The sequence below is a fragment of the Tinamus guttatus genome, unplaced genomic scaffold (genome assembly GCF_059628265.1).
Source record: "Tinamus guttatus ecotype Peru unplaced genomic scaffold, ASM5962826v1 Tinamus_guttatus_pri_ptg000497l, whole genome shotgun sequence".
In the NCBI taxonomy this organism is placed as follows: Eukaryota; Metazoa; Chordata; class Aves; order Tinamiformes; family Tinamidae; genus Tinamus; species Tinamus guttatus.
Genome location: NW_028289031.1, coordinates 3,644,713 through 3,661,137, shown reverse-complemented (window position 1 = coordinate 3,661,137; position 16,425 = coordinate 3,644,713). Strand labels below are relative to the sequence as shown.

The 16,425-nt window shown below is 37.8% G+C and overlaps 1 protein-coding gene across 1 annotated transcript in view; it reads left to right on the top strand.

Moving 5' to 3' along the window:
• CTDP1 (CTD phosphatase 1) overlaps positions 1-16,425 on the top strand; it is a 101,465-nt gene that overhangs the window by 59,836 nt on the left and 25,204 nt on the right. Inside the window, exon 12 of the mRNA XM_088533411.1 lies at positions 10,724-10,911. Coding sequence (XP_088389537.1) covers positions 10,724-10,911 — 188 coding nt within the window. The remainder of the gene's footprint in view (positions 1-10,723; positions 10,912-16,425) is intronic.

Genomic DNA, 16,425 nt, shown 5'->3' with positions numbered 1-16,425 from the left:
ATATTCTATAAGGGGAAAAAGAACACTTGTCTTTTAAGGTAAATACAAAGAAACATAAGGTAAATACAAAGAAACATTCCTTAGCATCAGAACGTGTTCTCTGGTAAAGCTGTAAGTTCTTCTTCGCTGGGCCGGTAGGATAGCTCTGAGAGCGTTTTCAGGGAGGAGAGATACTTCTTATCTTTTTTGTCTAATGTAAGAGATACCTGGTGACCTTTTTTAGATCTCTTTCAACCTTATTTTTGTGGTCTTTTCTTCCGTAATGATGGTGATGAGACTTAGTTCTTTCTTCGGCCTCTAACCTTTGGCTTTTGTAATAGGAAGGTGTAGAGAAGACGGAGCCAGGCTCTTCTCAAAAGTGCCTGGTGATGAGGCAGGAGACAACGGACACCAATTGCAACATGGATTATTTCCTTATGTTTAGGGAAAAACTTCACTGTGAGGCTGATCATACTTTGGAAAAGATTTTTCCAGAGTGGCCAGAGAGATGCTCAGACCTTGCCTGGACCAGGCTCTGGGCAACCTGATCTAATGAGGCCTGCTTCAAACAAGGAGGTAGAGGCCCCTTCAGAGGTGCCTTCTCAGATACCCTGTAAGGTCTCTTTATGTTTGTTTTTTGTTTTGCTTTGTTCTAGATGGGTTGGGTACATGAAATAGAGGAAAAAAAGATGCATAGTCTGCTAATAACAATATAAACACTGGACACTTGAATGATTTCTACTTCCTTCAAATTTGCCACGTATTAGGCACATTAAATAGTCAGATCCTATAATTTTCGTTTGGGAAGCCAATATTGAATAATATGGAATTTGTGATTGGATATCTATAAATGTAAAGTCTTTTCTCTGACCTTTTCTCTAATTTCAACATTATGCTTTCTAATTTAAATTTAATGATCCAAGATGAGAGCTGATTTTTTTATCTCTAAAGTAATCGCATATGAAAGAAATCTCATAAAAGCTTTATTTTTTAGAAAATAGCATTCCTTAGGAAGTTTGCAGCTTTTTTTTTAAATTAATTAATTTATTTTGATTCATTTGGAGTACACTTTGGAGCACTGCAAGATTTGGTATTTTGACCTTAAGCAAGCATTTATCAAAAACAGAATGGTACAAAGATTTTCAGTGTATGGTGATGGTTTAAATAGAGGGGAAATACATATATGCACACGCAGGTATATTATAATACTTGTGATTCACTACCTGTTCAGCTGAACCACTGGTGATTGTGATAGAGCATGGTAAAATCTGAATTTTAGGTGTTGAAAATAAAGGGGCATTGGAGCACAGGAAGCATTTCTCGATTTTAGAAAGAAGTCAGGAATTTGAAAAGAGAAAAATGTGTTAGTGACAAAGAAAGAAAATGTGGTCCTTATGCCCTGAAAAGCTGCTGCAATGGAACTCGAGACCAGTTCTTCAAAGGTTATTCAGAGGAAGTGAAACTCGGTTATATCGTACATGACCTCTGAAATTTCGTGTACTGAGAGACTTCCTCATCTAGTTCTCACAATTTATCTTTCCATCTTTCTCAAATATAATGATTTGTTCCAAAATGACTTTAATTCAGCTATGGTCTCCCAGTGCTTTGAGAGACTTTCTCTATGAGTTAAACTTAAGTCATACTATGACCTCTCAAAGAAAGCTGCTTAAGAAACTCATCGTGGTTTTTGGGTTTGGGTATTTTTTTTTCCTAAAGACAAGGATGGTAATGTTTTGGATCTCAAATAATTTTTTAAAACACTGAGTTAAGAATATATATTTAAAAATGTTCAATTCTTTGAGAAATGCAAAATTAAGTTTAAAAAAAAATAAAAGATTGACTTTTAAAGCTACCAGTTTAGCTGCAATAGTTGGAAAGACACTTCCTGACGTCAAACGGAATAGAACTTCTGTAAGAATTGGTCTCATGCTGCAGCCTGAACTGTCATTGTGGCCTTTTATTACTGAGGGGCTTGTATCTATGAAGCTTGGAAGAAATTAATATATTAAAGTTTGGCTGAAATTAGGCTGTGGGTTTTGAATTATTGGGAAGAGGCGCAATATGTAGAAATATAGGCCTAAAATGCGCTGAAAATATTTTTTATGTTTAAAGACTTGCAACTAGTAATGGAAACACTGCACTGTACATCAAAGTAATATAGTCACTGAGGTTTCAATTAATATTTTTCAATACTTGCTATTTTAATTGACCTTGGAGAAGGAGGGAAGGGGTTATACTCGAGTCCGTCTCACCAGACATGCATTTTGTGTAGTCATATTTAACTGTTAATAACCGACTAAAGTAGTAGTGGGCAAACAACAGCAGCATTACAGTGCAGGCGAGAGGGGCACCTTGACTAAACGGAAGTTGCGAGGCCAAGGAGGCCGCGCTGCCGCGGTGTCCTCGCGCGGGGCTGAACCCTCCCTCCTGCGCCAGTCACTGCTTCGGCTCCTGCCTGCGGGCCCAACTTCAGTGAGCCGGGGCCCGCCACAGGGGGAGCGCGTGGCTGCCTTCAAGTGTAGCTCTAGATCAGCCGCTGGTTCACTGGGCGTTTAATTCATTCTCCTGGAAACTTTCTGGAATTTTCAGCATTTGTATTCTCAGCAACCAAAACTGAAGAATCGTTGTGTTTATAAACCAGAAAATTCTATTTCCATTACAGCATTGTTGTTTTAGGAATGCTGCAGTGAGAGAAATGGGAAGCTCTACCCTGCTGCCTTTGGTAGCCCCAGACTATCCTTCCTCTCTTTCATGGTCATAGGATCATGTGCAGTCAGGGCAGAGCTGAAATATTGTCTCTTTTGCAGCAGTCCCCAACAAGAAAATCATGTTGGGACAGGCAGACAGCTATTTGGGACAAATGTGTCTTCATTTTGATTATATTCTAAGACTTCACCATTTAAAAGAAAAATCACAATCTAGGTTTACGAGGTTATTGCTGTTTAGTGTTCTTTTGCCAGAGGCTCGCTTTTGAAAACGAAATAAAGGAGAGTAAGATGAAAGGTATGGGCTTCATAATCAGATAGAGGCTGCAGCTCCCTGGCTGTGCTCGTGTCACCGTCTCAGAAAGGCTTTGGAGATGCTGTTGTTTTATCTCCCTTGAAACATGTTCTCATTGGAAACTTTGAATTAAAAAGTCACTGTGAATTTTACCATTAGCAACTTGTAGTCAATGAGAATTCATTTTGTGTTCCAGAAATTGATAGTTAGGAATGGGCTTTTTTCTCTTTCCCAGAGTCATAGTGTTTCAACTTTGAATGAATAAAGCAGTGCCATTATACTAATATTGTTAGTGTTTTAGAGGGGCTGCCTGGAATGGTTACATCAGCGCTCTAGGTGCCCTAATCGCCAAAGTAAGATGCTAATGATTCTTTTAGCAATTGGAAGTATTCATCTCAAAAAAAAAAATTGTAAAAGTTTCATTTCAAACCTAGATATAGTCTTCAAGACTAGAAATTCAAGAATATTCAGAACTTTTTTTAATTAAGAATTTTACTCCGTTACAAGCAAGGGTATGGAATTATTGCTAGTTTTGAGTGCAGCCTTTTAATGTTACCAGTATGTAACCTTCAAGTGACATTCTATTTCACTTCAGAATTAGAAGCAGGACTAAAAGCATACACAGGGACTTGTATATTTGTGGTTACCTTTCCATCTGCAGAAGGTAAGTGGGCAAGTTAACATAAGCCACCTGGTGTTTTGTTTTGTGTTCGTGTGTGTTACCTATCTTATGGGAACATACTGCATTCCCTAGGGTTGCAGTGGGAATGAGCACAGGCTTTATAGCCTGTGCTGTGCAGGAGCAGTACTGTAAACTGTAACTGTTGGTGCTGCTGTTGCCAGTGTTGATTCCACAACATGGTCCCAATCCAGACACCAGTGATTGCCAGTGGGAGCTCCTGTAAGTAACTTTATGCAACATTTTCAAATTGCTACTTCTCAATTTTTGAGCACTGCAGCTGTTCTCAGTGCAGAGCCAGGACTCAGAGCTTTTTCTTTGTGTAATTGCTTTTTGTCCTAAAACTGGTAGCTCTGTACCAGAGCGAACCTACCGATTTTTCCATATGCAGCTCGGTAACATTATTTAAATGAAGGGAGCTCAGAATGAGAATTGACAGGAGACACATGTTACAGATTTACCTTTGTTCTCACTGTAAGGACATGGTTTAAATAATTTACCTAACTCAGAAATCTGTTCAGTGCTTAAACTGAAAAATATATCAACAGCTATACTCATAGAAGAAAAAAGGCAATGACTCCCACTAAAAAATACATTATAGGATGTAGAGAAAAGCAATATATATTTTTTTAATAATTAAATGAATATGAGTCCCAAATTAAAAGTGATACCTACTTACTATTTGATTCCTCTGCAGCAGGTGGATGGGCTATTTGTTATTTTGTTAGTAGTGTAATATTCCAAAAGCACAGTAAAAAGATTTAAGGGTTCTTTAATTACTAATGAAGAAGCTGATTTTATTTTTGTTGAAACACAGAATCTGAATTTCAGTATATAAAAGTAACCTTCTGGGTGATGTCCTCTGGGGAAAAAAAAGGTGGGGAGGTGTGGGGGGGCTGTGTTTTCATATAATATAAAAGTGAAGGAGAATAGTTAAATACAGTAAGTAGTGTTCATTTTGAAGAAAAAAAAAAGTAAAATACATCTGAAGGAGGGGAAGACAACCACAAACAGTCTAACCTTGTGTTAGTTCCATTCTTTTGAAAGTAATTGATAATTCTGAGTACTTACATGAAATACCAAGGATTATATTTTTTTCACTGTGTGAATAATTACTGTTGTATTTTGTGATAAACATAGTTAATTTAAAATATTTTTGGTCTTTCTGTGAGTTCTGTGTATTTTTGGAATTTCAGTAGGACTCTGCCTTTAACTACAGCCTTATTTTCTTTATGCCTGTGCTGATAGCCCTTTACTTTCCTTCTGCTTGGCTTGACTAAAAATTAAATAAAAATGGACATATTGCTCCACTCGGCCTCTTTTATCAAGGACACAATGTAACAGCAATTGGTTGCTTTTTAAAATATTTATATATAAATTAGATTATTATTGCATTTTAGAGACCAGCTCAAGGTTCAAATTGCAACCCTAGCAGAAAATCTACTGTGATATGTAAAGGTTTATAATGAAAACCTGATGTCTTTTTATTAAGCTTTATATATGGTTAAAACTTGCTTTATGCTGCTCAGTGTAAAACTAATCAACATAATAAAAGGTTTTATCAAAAGAATTTGAAATTGCAGATGAGTATCTGCAGAAGTTAACTGACCCTGCGTTGCTTCTCTCCTGCCTCCCGAGGCTTGTGCTTTATCAATCCTATCGCAGCTCTTGTGCTTTTGCAAGAGAGCTTTTTTATTTCTGTTCCTGGGTTTAAACGTTCAACTTGTCGGATGCACATTCGTAATTCATTCTGCCCCACTCCCATTAAACCTTTCTTCCTTTACCCAAATGTCTAAGGAGCGTAAGAAAGCAAAGGACAGGCATTTGAATGCCTTATGGTACAGATTTGTCAAACAAATATACGCTGTGTCAGTGTGGGCAGTTGGGCAGGAAATTGCCTTAAGTTTTCTGAATAGTAGTAGTTTTCTGAATAGTTTAAAAAAGGGGTTCTCATCTTTGCCTTCTCTATTGTCAGTGAAACATGTCCAGTGCTAAGGGAAAATTTATGGTGGGTTTGCATATTCGGAGGCATTGCCTCCAAACCATGCTTGTCCTTGGGCTGCCATAGGTATCCTCCTGTGCTGTGGTGTTTAGTGGTCTCGTATAATTGGGTGATGGGAAGATAACTGGCCCTTCTTTAGAGTTACTGGTGTGAAATTAGTTCCTGTTAACAATCTGAATTTAGCAAACATTTTGCAGTATTTTTTCCACTTATTTTCCTATTGTTGGGCATGCTGAATTTTCATTCTCTCTCTACCAGAACACTAAAAACTCCAGAAAGATGAAGCCACTATCAGTTCCCTCTGATTTTATTTGTGGTTTGATACCATCATTTACTGATGACGTCACAGGCCCAGAAGTGCTCTTCTATGTGACACTCTTCATTATCATCCTTCTCGTCCAGTCTTTTTTAAGCTTCTCATTTGTTTTGTCGCGCTGGCCTTCCAGGGACAGCTCCTGCTGGTTCTCTCATATTTCCTGTAAAATGTTCATGCAAACTGCTGATCGGTTCAGTCGGCGTCCCTGCCATGTAGTGACAGAGGAGCTGGAAACTACTGATAAAGAGTAAATTCTGGGACAAGGCATGTGCGGGGCTGCGGCAGCTTTCGAAGCGCTTCTGGCTTGCGACGTTTCACAGGTGATTGAGGACGTAGCTAAGGAGCACAGCCTTTCTCTCGCCTTCTCTTCTGTGTGTTTACTTGTTAACTTTTGAAATATGTGTGGTTTTATTTGCAGCCTTAGGCAATCTGTGTGCTCCAATTTTAGAAGCCACTTGCAAGCCCAAAACACTAGCCTGTTATCTTTTTTTAATATTAAAAATCAAATGTGTGGGAGACATCACTCCCCAAATACCTCTTGGTAAAATAGAAAATGTCAAGCTAAAACAGCCTTAAACTTTGAACCATTTTGGTCTTAGGAGCCAGTTTTGAGCAAACAGGGATTTCAGGATATTGACAATATACTTAAGTATATTTGGAAAAGGTATGGTGAACACGATTCGTATTTTTTCCACACCCCCAGCCTATTTCATTTCAAGGAATTGCACCGTTGGAGATTCCTTATCTCAAAGGATGAGGTTGAACTTTGTTCACAACTGCAAAAAGTGAAAACTGTTAAAAAGTGTTGATGAACTCTTAGCATGATTAGACTGCAAGATCTTCCTAAGGCACATTCAGTGCCATCTCAGATATTTGCTTAGGGGACACGGGCATTAGGCTGAAACGTAGTTTGTTTATTCCTGGCTCTGCTTACTATTAATACTAGTTCAATTTAGTTTGCAACAGTGAATAGTAATTCTCCTTTTCCCCTTAAGTAATCAACTTGAGAAAATGTAAACAGACTTTTGGGAAAAACTGGAGGAAGAAATGTATATATTTCACATACAATATTGGGATGCCAGATAGTGTTGGGTTTTGATGCTGGTGGTGGTTTTTGTTTTTTACAACTTGTAATTAAGGAGTATGAGGCTAAAAATCTCACTGCTATTTGGTTTTATGGTTTTTGTGTGAATATATGTTGTATTTTTCCTAAATAAGAAATAATAAAAAAAAAAAACTTTGCTGAAGTTTCAGAGCAGGAAGTGGAGGCTATAGTCAGGTATCTAAAAGATTTGTCAGACTTTCATGCTCTTGTTGAGCAGAATGATTTGTCATTTTGAAGGAGTGATTTTTTTTTTCTTTTTCAATGTGAATCATTGTTTCTGTGTTAGGAAAATCTTGAAGTATTCTAAGATAGCTGCTTTGGCAGTCTTTAAACAATAAATAAACCTGGACTGTATCTTACTGAGCGTAAGGTTTGGTATTAGTTGGCATTCTCTTCTAAAACTTTATTACAAGTGTTTCATTTCTATTAATGTCTTGAAACCTAATTTTATAGTAGAAGTTGTAGTTGGTACATTGGTCTTGATCTGAAACAGATTAAGGTTTCTTCTGCTCTTTAAGATGTTATTTGAAGACATCAACATGTCTATAGGTTTTGATTAAATATTAATATGCATTACTTTCTTTTTTTCAAGTAAAGGGCTTACGTCTCAAGAAAGAGATTTGTTTTCTAAGGTTCTGTAAGCTGAGGAAGCCAGAGAGATAGCAATCTGGATCTTTTTAGCACAACCTGCAATTTAGTCAATAACAAGACAAGACTGTATTTTGAGCACTATTCTAATTCAAGTGATTTTGGAAAATTGTTTCTAAGAACCATCTATATTAACTAAGATGACTTTTGCATGTGATCATTTTCCAGTTTTGCCATATTTATGCACAAATATGTGGTTTATATGTACTTCTTAAACGGCCTTCTATAGGAATGGGGTATGTATGCATAGAGCTAACGTCGTCATTCTAACTTTATATGACATTCCAGACTTCAAGAGACTAAAGTCATCTTTGTGCAGAATGAATGGAAAAGGCATGGCAATAGCCAGGCTGCTAGCCTGTCAAAACTGATCACACACAGTAGGGTTTTAAAAGACCATAAAAATTTGGCTTGATGGGGAAATACATAGTGTTGAATGTCTGTCACCTTAACTCTGTCCTTCAAAAACGTTAACATCTTTTGTAACGATAGAATATAACTTGAAACACAAAGCTTGCTGGAAGACCGTTGCTATATGATTAGCTGTAGTTCTCTGCTAGGGATGTTAGCTACAGCGAGTATTTTTTAATAAACTAAAAGGTACACAGATACTGTGTTCCTCCTATCTCATACTGGAAACTGTAGTATTTAAACACTTTTCTTATGCACATGGAAGAACTTTACCTGCCTACTTCACACACTTTTTACCCAATTCACTTTTCTCTACCTGTTCTTTCCAGTCTCTCTGACCATGGAATGCTTTTCATGATTCGAGTTTTCCATATGTATGGCAACAACTGGTGGTGGGAAAAACATTCTAGACTAGATGAACTGTATTTTAACTTGACATAGTGATTTTTATGTCATCAATTCCTACCTGAAATTGTTTGACATCTGTGTTTAGGTGCGTCAAACTGGTGTATGGTTCCTTTTAATTATGATGTCTTCTACAGTGGATCAGTTGGGTATTGAACCAGGAACCTTTCATGTAGTTAAAAGGCTTCAAGATGAGGGGACTGTGACAAGGATCAATGGAAAAATAGCTTAAATCATAGGTCCAAGAGCTAGCAAGTTGCATTTCGTTTTGTACAGACGTCATTCCACCCAAGCAGAAGAGAACATGTATTTTCAAATCCAGGTGTTAAAGCCTGAGCTCCAGAACTCTGAAACTATCGCATCTTCAAAAACTATTTTTCACAAATGACCTCTTTTCCCTTTATGTTGACAATTTTTGAAGTTGTTATTTTAGGATCATTTGAATTACTTCCTGTGTTGTATTTTCCTCATTTCCTTCTGCGTCATTACTGCAACAATGCAGATTGGCAGGCACTTCAGTGAAAGGTGAGAGAAGACAAGAAAGGTGATTTACTCTAACCGGAACAGGTGACCAGGGCTTCCGGAAGGGTAGTCATTCCCCCAAATCCATGTGTTTAGCAGAGAATTGAGGACAAATGCTGTATCTTCCCTCCTCCTGAAGTCAACAGGAGGAGTGTGAGGACTTGGCTATGTGTTTGGCAAAGTCACCTATGGAGTGTTTTTATCATCTCGGGCCATGCGTCTTCCCTATCTCCATAGGGCACCAGAAAAGGAATGGAAATTGATAGTTTCCATTTCCGCTCCCTTCTTGCTCCTAAGCTGTCCTTTGAGTTCCCTTTCTCAGCAGGGTGTTTCGTTAGGTTTGGTATTTGATGGAGAGTCCTGGCCAGGGTTTTAGCCCTTCTGCGCGTGGGCTGAGCGGCAGCCTCAGCCGTCCCGCCGTGCGTACCACATAAACACATGGTAAACACATAAATGAAGGAGCTGCTTCTGAAGGTCCAGCTGCCCCCAGACAAAGGAGCCTTCTTGTTTCAGGGCTTTCGTTTTACCTTTGGGGTTATCAGTGGCAGCAAGTGGAAAGTCTTTTGGTCCTTGTTCATAGAGGTTTTTCTTCTTGAGGAAGCAGGTGTGGTATTTGCAGAAACAAGAGTAATGGGATATTTCTCAACTTTGGAGTTTTGTCATTTTTCTGGGACACACACTGTCACTATAGAATCCCCTTGATCCTGGCAGCAAGAGTTGCATTTTGGTGAGAATGGCACTTCTGTCAGGAATTGGAGATGATCCACCTTTCTTTTGAATTTGTCATGGCCTTGACCATGTGGACAAGGGGAGGATATGGGAGTTTTTTGGAGAATCCTTCTTTTGGAAGCTGTTCTACTTATATTCAAGTTATGATGGCTCTGTATTGAGTTGTTATTCGTGATAGCGTAAGCCTGTAGACGTAGGAAAAGGATGCTGTAAGTACTGAGAATTGCAGCGGCAGAGGAGCAGTGACCTTACTGCCTGCCCTGGCTGCTGAGATCCGCTACTTTTAGGAGAAATCTTTAAGTATCAGCAGCAAAACAGTTTTTAGCATTCTTTACATGTCCTTTGCCAGTCACAAAAGTAAAGACTATGGTATCAGCTGTATTTTCTCATGTTTTCATTTCTTTCTCAAGGTCAGATGCTGACTAAAAGAGAGTATAACCTTTTGAAGCTCGATGGTATAGCTTATAAGTACAATTTGGTTTTAATGGTAGTTTCAGCATCTTCAGTCTTCATAGAGCAAATTAGCATGTTTTTAAGGGAATAAGAAATCAAGTAGCAACTTCTCAGAAGCAAAGGCCAAACTGTAATCTAATGATCTGTGTAAATGTTTTGATATATTTGCCTTACTAATTAGTGCATTAGCAGACAGAATCTGGTTAGAGCAGTGTTCTTTTTATTCAGTTAATTTCATACACCATTATTTAGGACTGCACATCTTCAAATGTATGTCTTTATCTAGGAATACTCGGATACATGGTATCATTTATTTATTATTATTTTTCTTTGGATTTTCACTGAAAAGGTCAAAGGAATTTGAAGTTTTTTTTTTTAATAGCTATTTAAGAGCAATCTGATAATTATGGAATATTGGTATATGAAGATATAAAAGCCTGTTAGAGGACTTACCGACACTTCAATATTTGGCAGGTTGATGATATCCTGGGGGAAGGCAGTGATGAAAGCGACAGTGAAAAAAAAAAGCCAGAAAAAGCTAGTGAAAAACCTCAAATTACTGCAACAGAGACTTCAGGAGTGAAAACAGAGCAGAGACCTGGCTCCTCCTCCTCATCGTCATCGTCATCAAGCGAAAGAAGCTTAAAAGGCAGTGTGCCCAGGTATGAGTTTTTTTCAAATGTAAAAAGAAGTGTTAATAATGTTTAATGGTGTGTTTGCAGTATTCTCCATACTTCTTGGCAATGTAATCTTTATGTAGTTGTTACTGCAGTATGTAGGAAGCCTTTTTGTAGCTAGCTGAAACTGTCAGGCTTACCTCTGCAAAAATGTCTTGGAATTGCTTTAAAGAAATGGTCATAATAAATATCAATTGAGAGCTAGGATTTCACATGCTCTTTGAAAGAATGGAATGGATCGCAGAACAGTGTTTCTTTTAAAGTAGTCTTTGAAGTGGTTTTAGAGTGGATATATCAGTTTTGTTAACTACTTTAAAAGACAGTTTGAAGGAGCTGGGTTTTTTAATCCTGAATGTTCAAGAAATTTCTATGTCGGAAATTTCTAAATGTTTAGGCAATTCTATGTTTTAGTCTCTTAGAAACAAATAGAAATAAATAAATATTATCTTCTTCCAGAATAACTTTTCTTTTGGAAAAACAGTTTTAATGCCCACCCATTAATTATTGGAGAATGGCTATCAACCAATTTTCTCATAAACTAGACCTTGATTTAAAAATAAATAAATTGAATTTTTAAATGTGTTAAGGAATGATTGTCAATCTGAAGCCCCTTAACAATTTTTAAACCTAAAGATAAGTAGAGGCAATATAAATTGTAAGTAGTAGTATAAAATTAGAATTGCTGCAATCATCATCCTGCACCACCATATGCTAAAACTGCAAACATGACTTGGTGTGCCTCCTATTTTCTTTTGGCTCTCTTAAGTGGGTTCAGTTTTCAGTTGTAAGAATTTAAGTTGTATAATTTAAATATGTTATTATGAACTAATTAATTTTCCTTAATGGAGGAGAAGGTACATAGTAGCACTTAAGTGACTTGCCAACATTATTTTAACCTCTGTGAGCTACTTGCATGATAAATTGGAGACAATAAGAACCAAGTACAATAATGCCAATAGTGTTGTAGTGCACAAAGAGAACATGAGAAAGTCATGATGCAATTTCACACTTGATATTCATGAGGAAGTTTCAATGGAGATGACAGAGTTGCTGCGCGTCAAAGGTTTGCTGGAGAAAGGACTACTTGAGAAGCTTGCACAGGCCTTTTAATTTATCACAGAGAGATAGGTATTTCTAATCTTTGAGTATATTAGAAAAATGGTAGTCTGGTAGGTGCAGTAATTCAATCTGTCGCAAATGCTCAGAGGAAAAAATCCCTCCTAAATGAGGTTTCAAAGACAAAAGGTAATCCAGTGATGAATATTTAAAAGTGCCACTCTTAAGTAGCAAGCCATGATGTGACATGAGATGCTAATTTACCTTTTGTGATGTATTGCTGTTGTGTAGAAAGCATGAGAAATTCTGAAAAACAAGCGTTGAAAAATCATATCTTGCCAAGTGCTATTCTCCACGTGCAGTTAATGATGAGAGCGCAAATGCATTTGTAATTAATTTTGTATAGCAGAGTTCACATGCTAGTTGGCAATGCTTCTGCACTCAGGAGCCACATGAGGTCATGCATGTCATAGAGTTGCTGCTAGAATGAAGTTTTGAGAGGGTGCTGGACTAGCTTTTGTATTTTTGATCCTTCTACCTTTTAATAGTTTCCCTGTCAGTTTGTTAAATTGCATCCAGGGTCGAAGCTGCATGGAGTCCTGCAAAACATAATCACAAAGTGCTTGTTCAGACACTGACGCACTGCGTGCGAGCCTGGAAATGCTGCTCAGTAGCAAAGAACTTCCATCTGTCATCTTAATTCTGCTCTAAGTTTAAAGTTTTAAATTGACCGTGAGAACATCTATCAGCGTGTATGTGCCGACGGTGTACTGTACCAGAGAAGTAATGCGAGAACAGTCATTAAGCAGCAGGATTAAAATCTCCAGGAGCTTGGTCCACTCTGCCGCAGACGGTAGCCGCAATTTTTGGGGGCTGCATTCCTCAAAGCCGAGCACTAGGCAGGCACGCGTGTCCCAGCAGGGTAGCCCCAATACATACTCTGATCTGTGGAAATACCAGAATAAATGTAGTTACACTCTCAACAACAAGGTAGACGCAAATGCAGACTAATTAAGACTTGCCGAAGACATTAAACTGTTATAGTAAGATTCACATTTAAACTAGTTTCAAATATAAATGTCTGTGACTTTTTTCCAGTTTAAAAGGTTTATACAGTAACTTAGAGCTTGTACGTTGACAGAGATAATCTCCTATCTGGTATCAACTGAAACGTGGATCAGTTATTTATATCGGCAAGCTGCCCAATGCCCCAGGAAGACATTTACATTAAATAATGAAAAACTGATTGTTAATACTGTTAGTAGGAAAAGATGCCCATCAAGTTGGAGCTGGTTTATTCAGGTGTAAATGTAACATTTCTTTCTAGAAAGCTATAGACCCAGCAGGCTGCATCTCTGCTTGGAATAAACTGAGCCAGAATATGTCAGTGTTGGATCATATTTTGATTGCTTTCCCCTGTTCTTTTTTTCTCTTTTATATATTCTGGTTGCATTAATAGCTAAAATTTGGCTATCGGGAAGTTGTGAAATAAATGCTTTACAGATCTGGTCCTAAGTGAATTTTCAAATGGAAGCCCTCTGCTTTCCTAAGGTGCCACGGGGTGATGGTGTTCATTACAGCAGAGCACTCACGACTCCAGGCTACGTGACATAGCACAGATAATACAGGGTGCAGTAATTGAGGAGGTGCATGTAGTGGAGTAGTAAATAAATGTAGTGCAGCTAACTGTATCATGCTTTTTATGACGTGAAGTATGAGAGACATAAAATACACACTTCATAAAACTTCTCTGGGAAGCAAGCTTGTAGTATAAATCCGTCATTGGCAGCTGTTTTGTGTTTATTGGCACTGGTATTGTACCACTTTTATGATAGAAATCTAGCACTTCTGTTTAATGTTCGTCTTTACTTTTGAAATCTGCGGAATACCTTGATCATTCCTGAGTGATGCTGCTTCTAAAGTTCTCATGCATGGATAAAAATAATCTTTTCTAATAGCTCTTTTTTCAAGGAAAGAAAAATGCAGCACCGTTCATACATCCTTTCCTTTTATAGCTGCGGGGACATACCATATAGTTATGTTGCATTTTGACAGCATAGAGCTGTTTTAGAATCCTTATGCAACTTAATAAAATGCTGGCAGTTATCACACAAATGTCATGCTAAAAGGGTATTGCATAGACCACACAATTAATATTAGTGTCTTATCTCGTAAAAAGAGAGAATAGAAATTAGTCAAAGAAATTGTTTATACGATTCACATTTCATCAGCCTGCCATAATCATGACCTGCATGATAATAGCATGTACTACAAATGAGAATACAACAGTTTATACTCACAAATATTATTGATTTTTGTGTGGATTGGATTTTTCTGAGGTGTCGCTTATCTTTTCTTAAAGAGAAGAATTGCTGTTAAAGGTTTGATCCAGGTGTTGTTGAAGCAAATAGGAACCAAAGTTCACCTGGACTTTGCCTCACGTGATGCTACTAAAGTTTTGTAATTGGAGTGAAAATGCCATGTGCCATTTGAAACATGTCGTGAAGCTTGTTGCTGTAAGTTATGGATAAGGCATTAATTATGGAAATGCATAGTTGATTTTCATAAATTTAACCCTGATTAGTGATGCATAATATGAAAAAGCTTCTAAAGAGACTTGCAGAGTATATATGTGTGCTGTCAGTAAGAGATGCATAATGGAGATATTTGAAGCCTTAAGTTTAAGCTGTCAGTGCAGTTTGCTTTATTTTTCAAGTGCATTTTAATTTGTCTCGCTGTAGTCTCCACTGAGACTTGAGTGACAGTGAGCACAAATATATTTTCAATTCACATATTTCCCATATGCATTTGAATTCACATATTGTGAAATAGTTGCCACAATAATATGAATTAAATATAAACTATGTTAGGATGTTTCAATAATGGTATTTGTTTGCAGGAAGAGGAAGATATCACGTGGCCTTGACAGTTTCAAAAGAATGCATTTAGTAGAAAGATGGACAGGAGTCTGAAACATACAATGCTGATGAGAAAATCAGCCAAGCATTATGCAGAAAACTTTTTTTTTTTTAAGACTTTTTCAATTTGTAGACCCTGAAAATTTCTTGTGGAGCCCTGCACATAAGTTGAAGTGTGCATTTGGTGAGGTATGCCTTGCTTTTGATGCAGAACGGACTTTGAAAATAACTATTAAAATGCTTCTTGGTGCTCTTCAATCTTATTACTGAAGCTACAAAATGGAGTACAGTTCATTTAGTAAACTGAAATGTTAAAGGAATTTGGGCAGCAAAACGGGAATTTGAGATACACTCTCTAGCTGTCTTCCAATGGCATGATATCGTTTTATATGTGCTACAGTATCTTTAAAGATGTTGGAAGTGTTAAGTGCTGAGTGGGAATTGGTGGTTAAAAAAAACATAAAAAGCACATAATAGCAGTTTACTTTCAGGGTAGTTGTGCTCATGTGAGGTGCTGAGCTTGATGGTCCGCACAATCCCTTCCGCTTTTGCGTTCGCATGTTCACGTGTTCAGGTGCAGGCTTTGCTGTTGGGTAGTAAAGCTAGATGGGCAAGATGTGATGGTAGCACTCAGTTTCTTGAAAGACAGTTCATGCCACAGCACTGGGATATCTCTGCATTCCTTGGGTGTACCTGCAATTGCAAGCCAACCATAGAGCACTTCAACTGATGGGAAATAAGCCCAGCACTGGCAGATCCCCAGGCTGGCGTGTGAGGGCTCTGCTTAAGCACAGGGAATCCGAGGGAGCCAGCGCTCCTGTCCGCGGGCTTTGCAGCTTGCTTTTTGGTGAAGGGTTGCTCTGGTGTGTGTTGTGGGAGAATGTTGTTGTTGTGGGTTGTTTGGGTTTGGGTGGGGGTTATTTGGGTGGTCCGTTTTATTTCTGAGAGGGGTTGATTTTGCACAAAGGGCGGCCACCAACCTGAGACCCAGTCCTCTGGGCGTGAGAAGTGGTGAAGGACAGGGGTTCCAAACATGAGACAGATTTTATCATGGAAGTGTTTTGGTGCGTTGTTACAGTCATGAAAGGCTGTAGTTAAATATGGTAGTTGCTCATAAACCTTATTTCTGTCTGTATCACTCAGCAGTGAACTTTGGTCTGACTTGACTTCCATCAGGCAGTTCTTATGTTCACTTAGGTCAAATAGGGATATTTAATATACATCTTTCTGAGTGTTGTCAATTCACAGTACTAAAGCTGTTGCTTTACAGTGTTTAGTTTCAGTTTTATAGTAATTTCAGCTTGGACAAATCTGATGTAAGGGATAACTGTTACTGTACTGAGAACTTGCTATTCTTTGGAATGTAAAATTAAATAGTTTGTGTGTTAAGAACAGTATTTCAACTTAGGAAGGAAGTATGCTCCTCAGAATAACTAATAAGGAGAGATTAATAGCTAGCAATAATATTAAATATATTAACAATGAAATTAACTTTCCCTGCAAAATTTAAACTTCTTCATAAAAT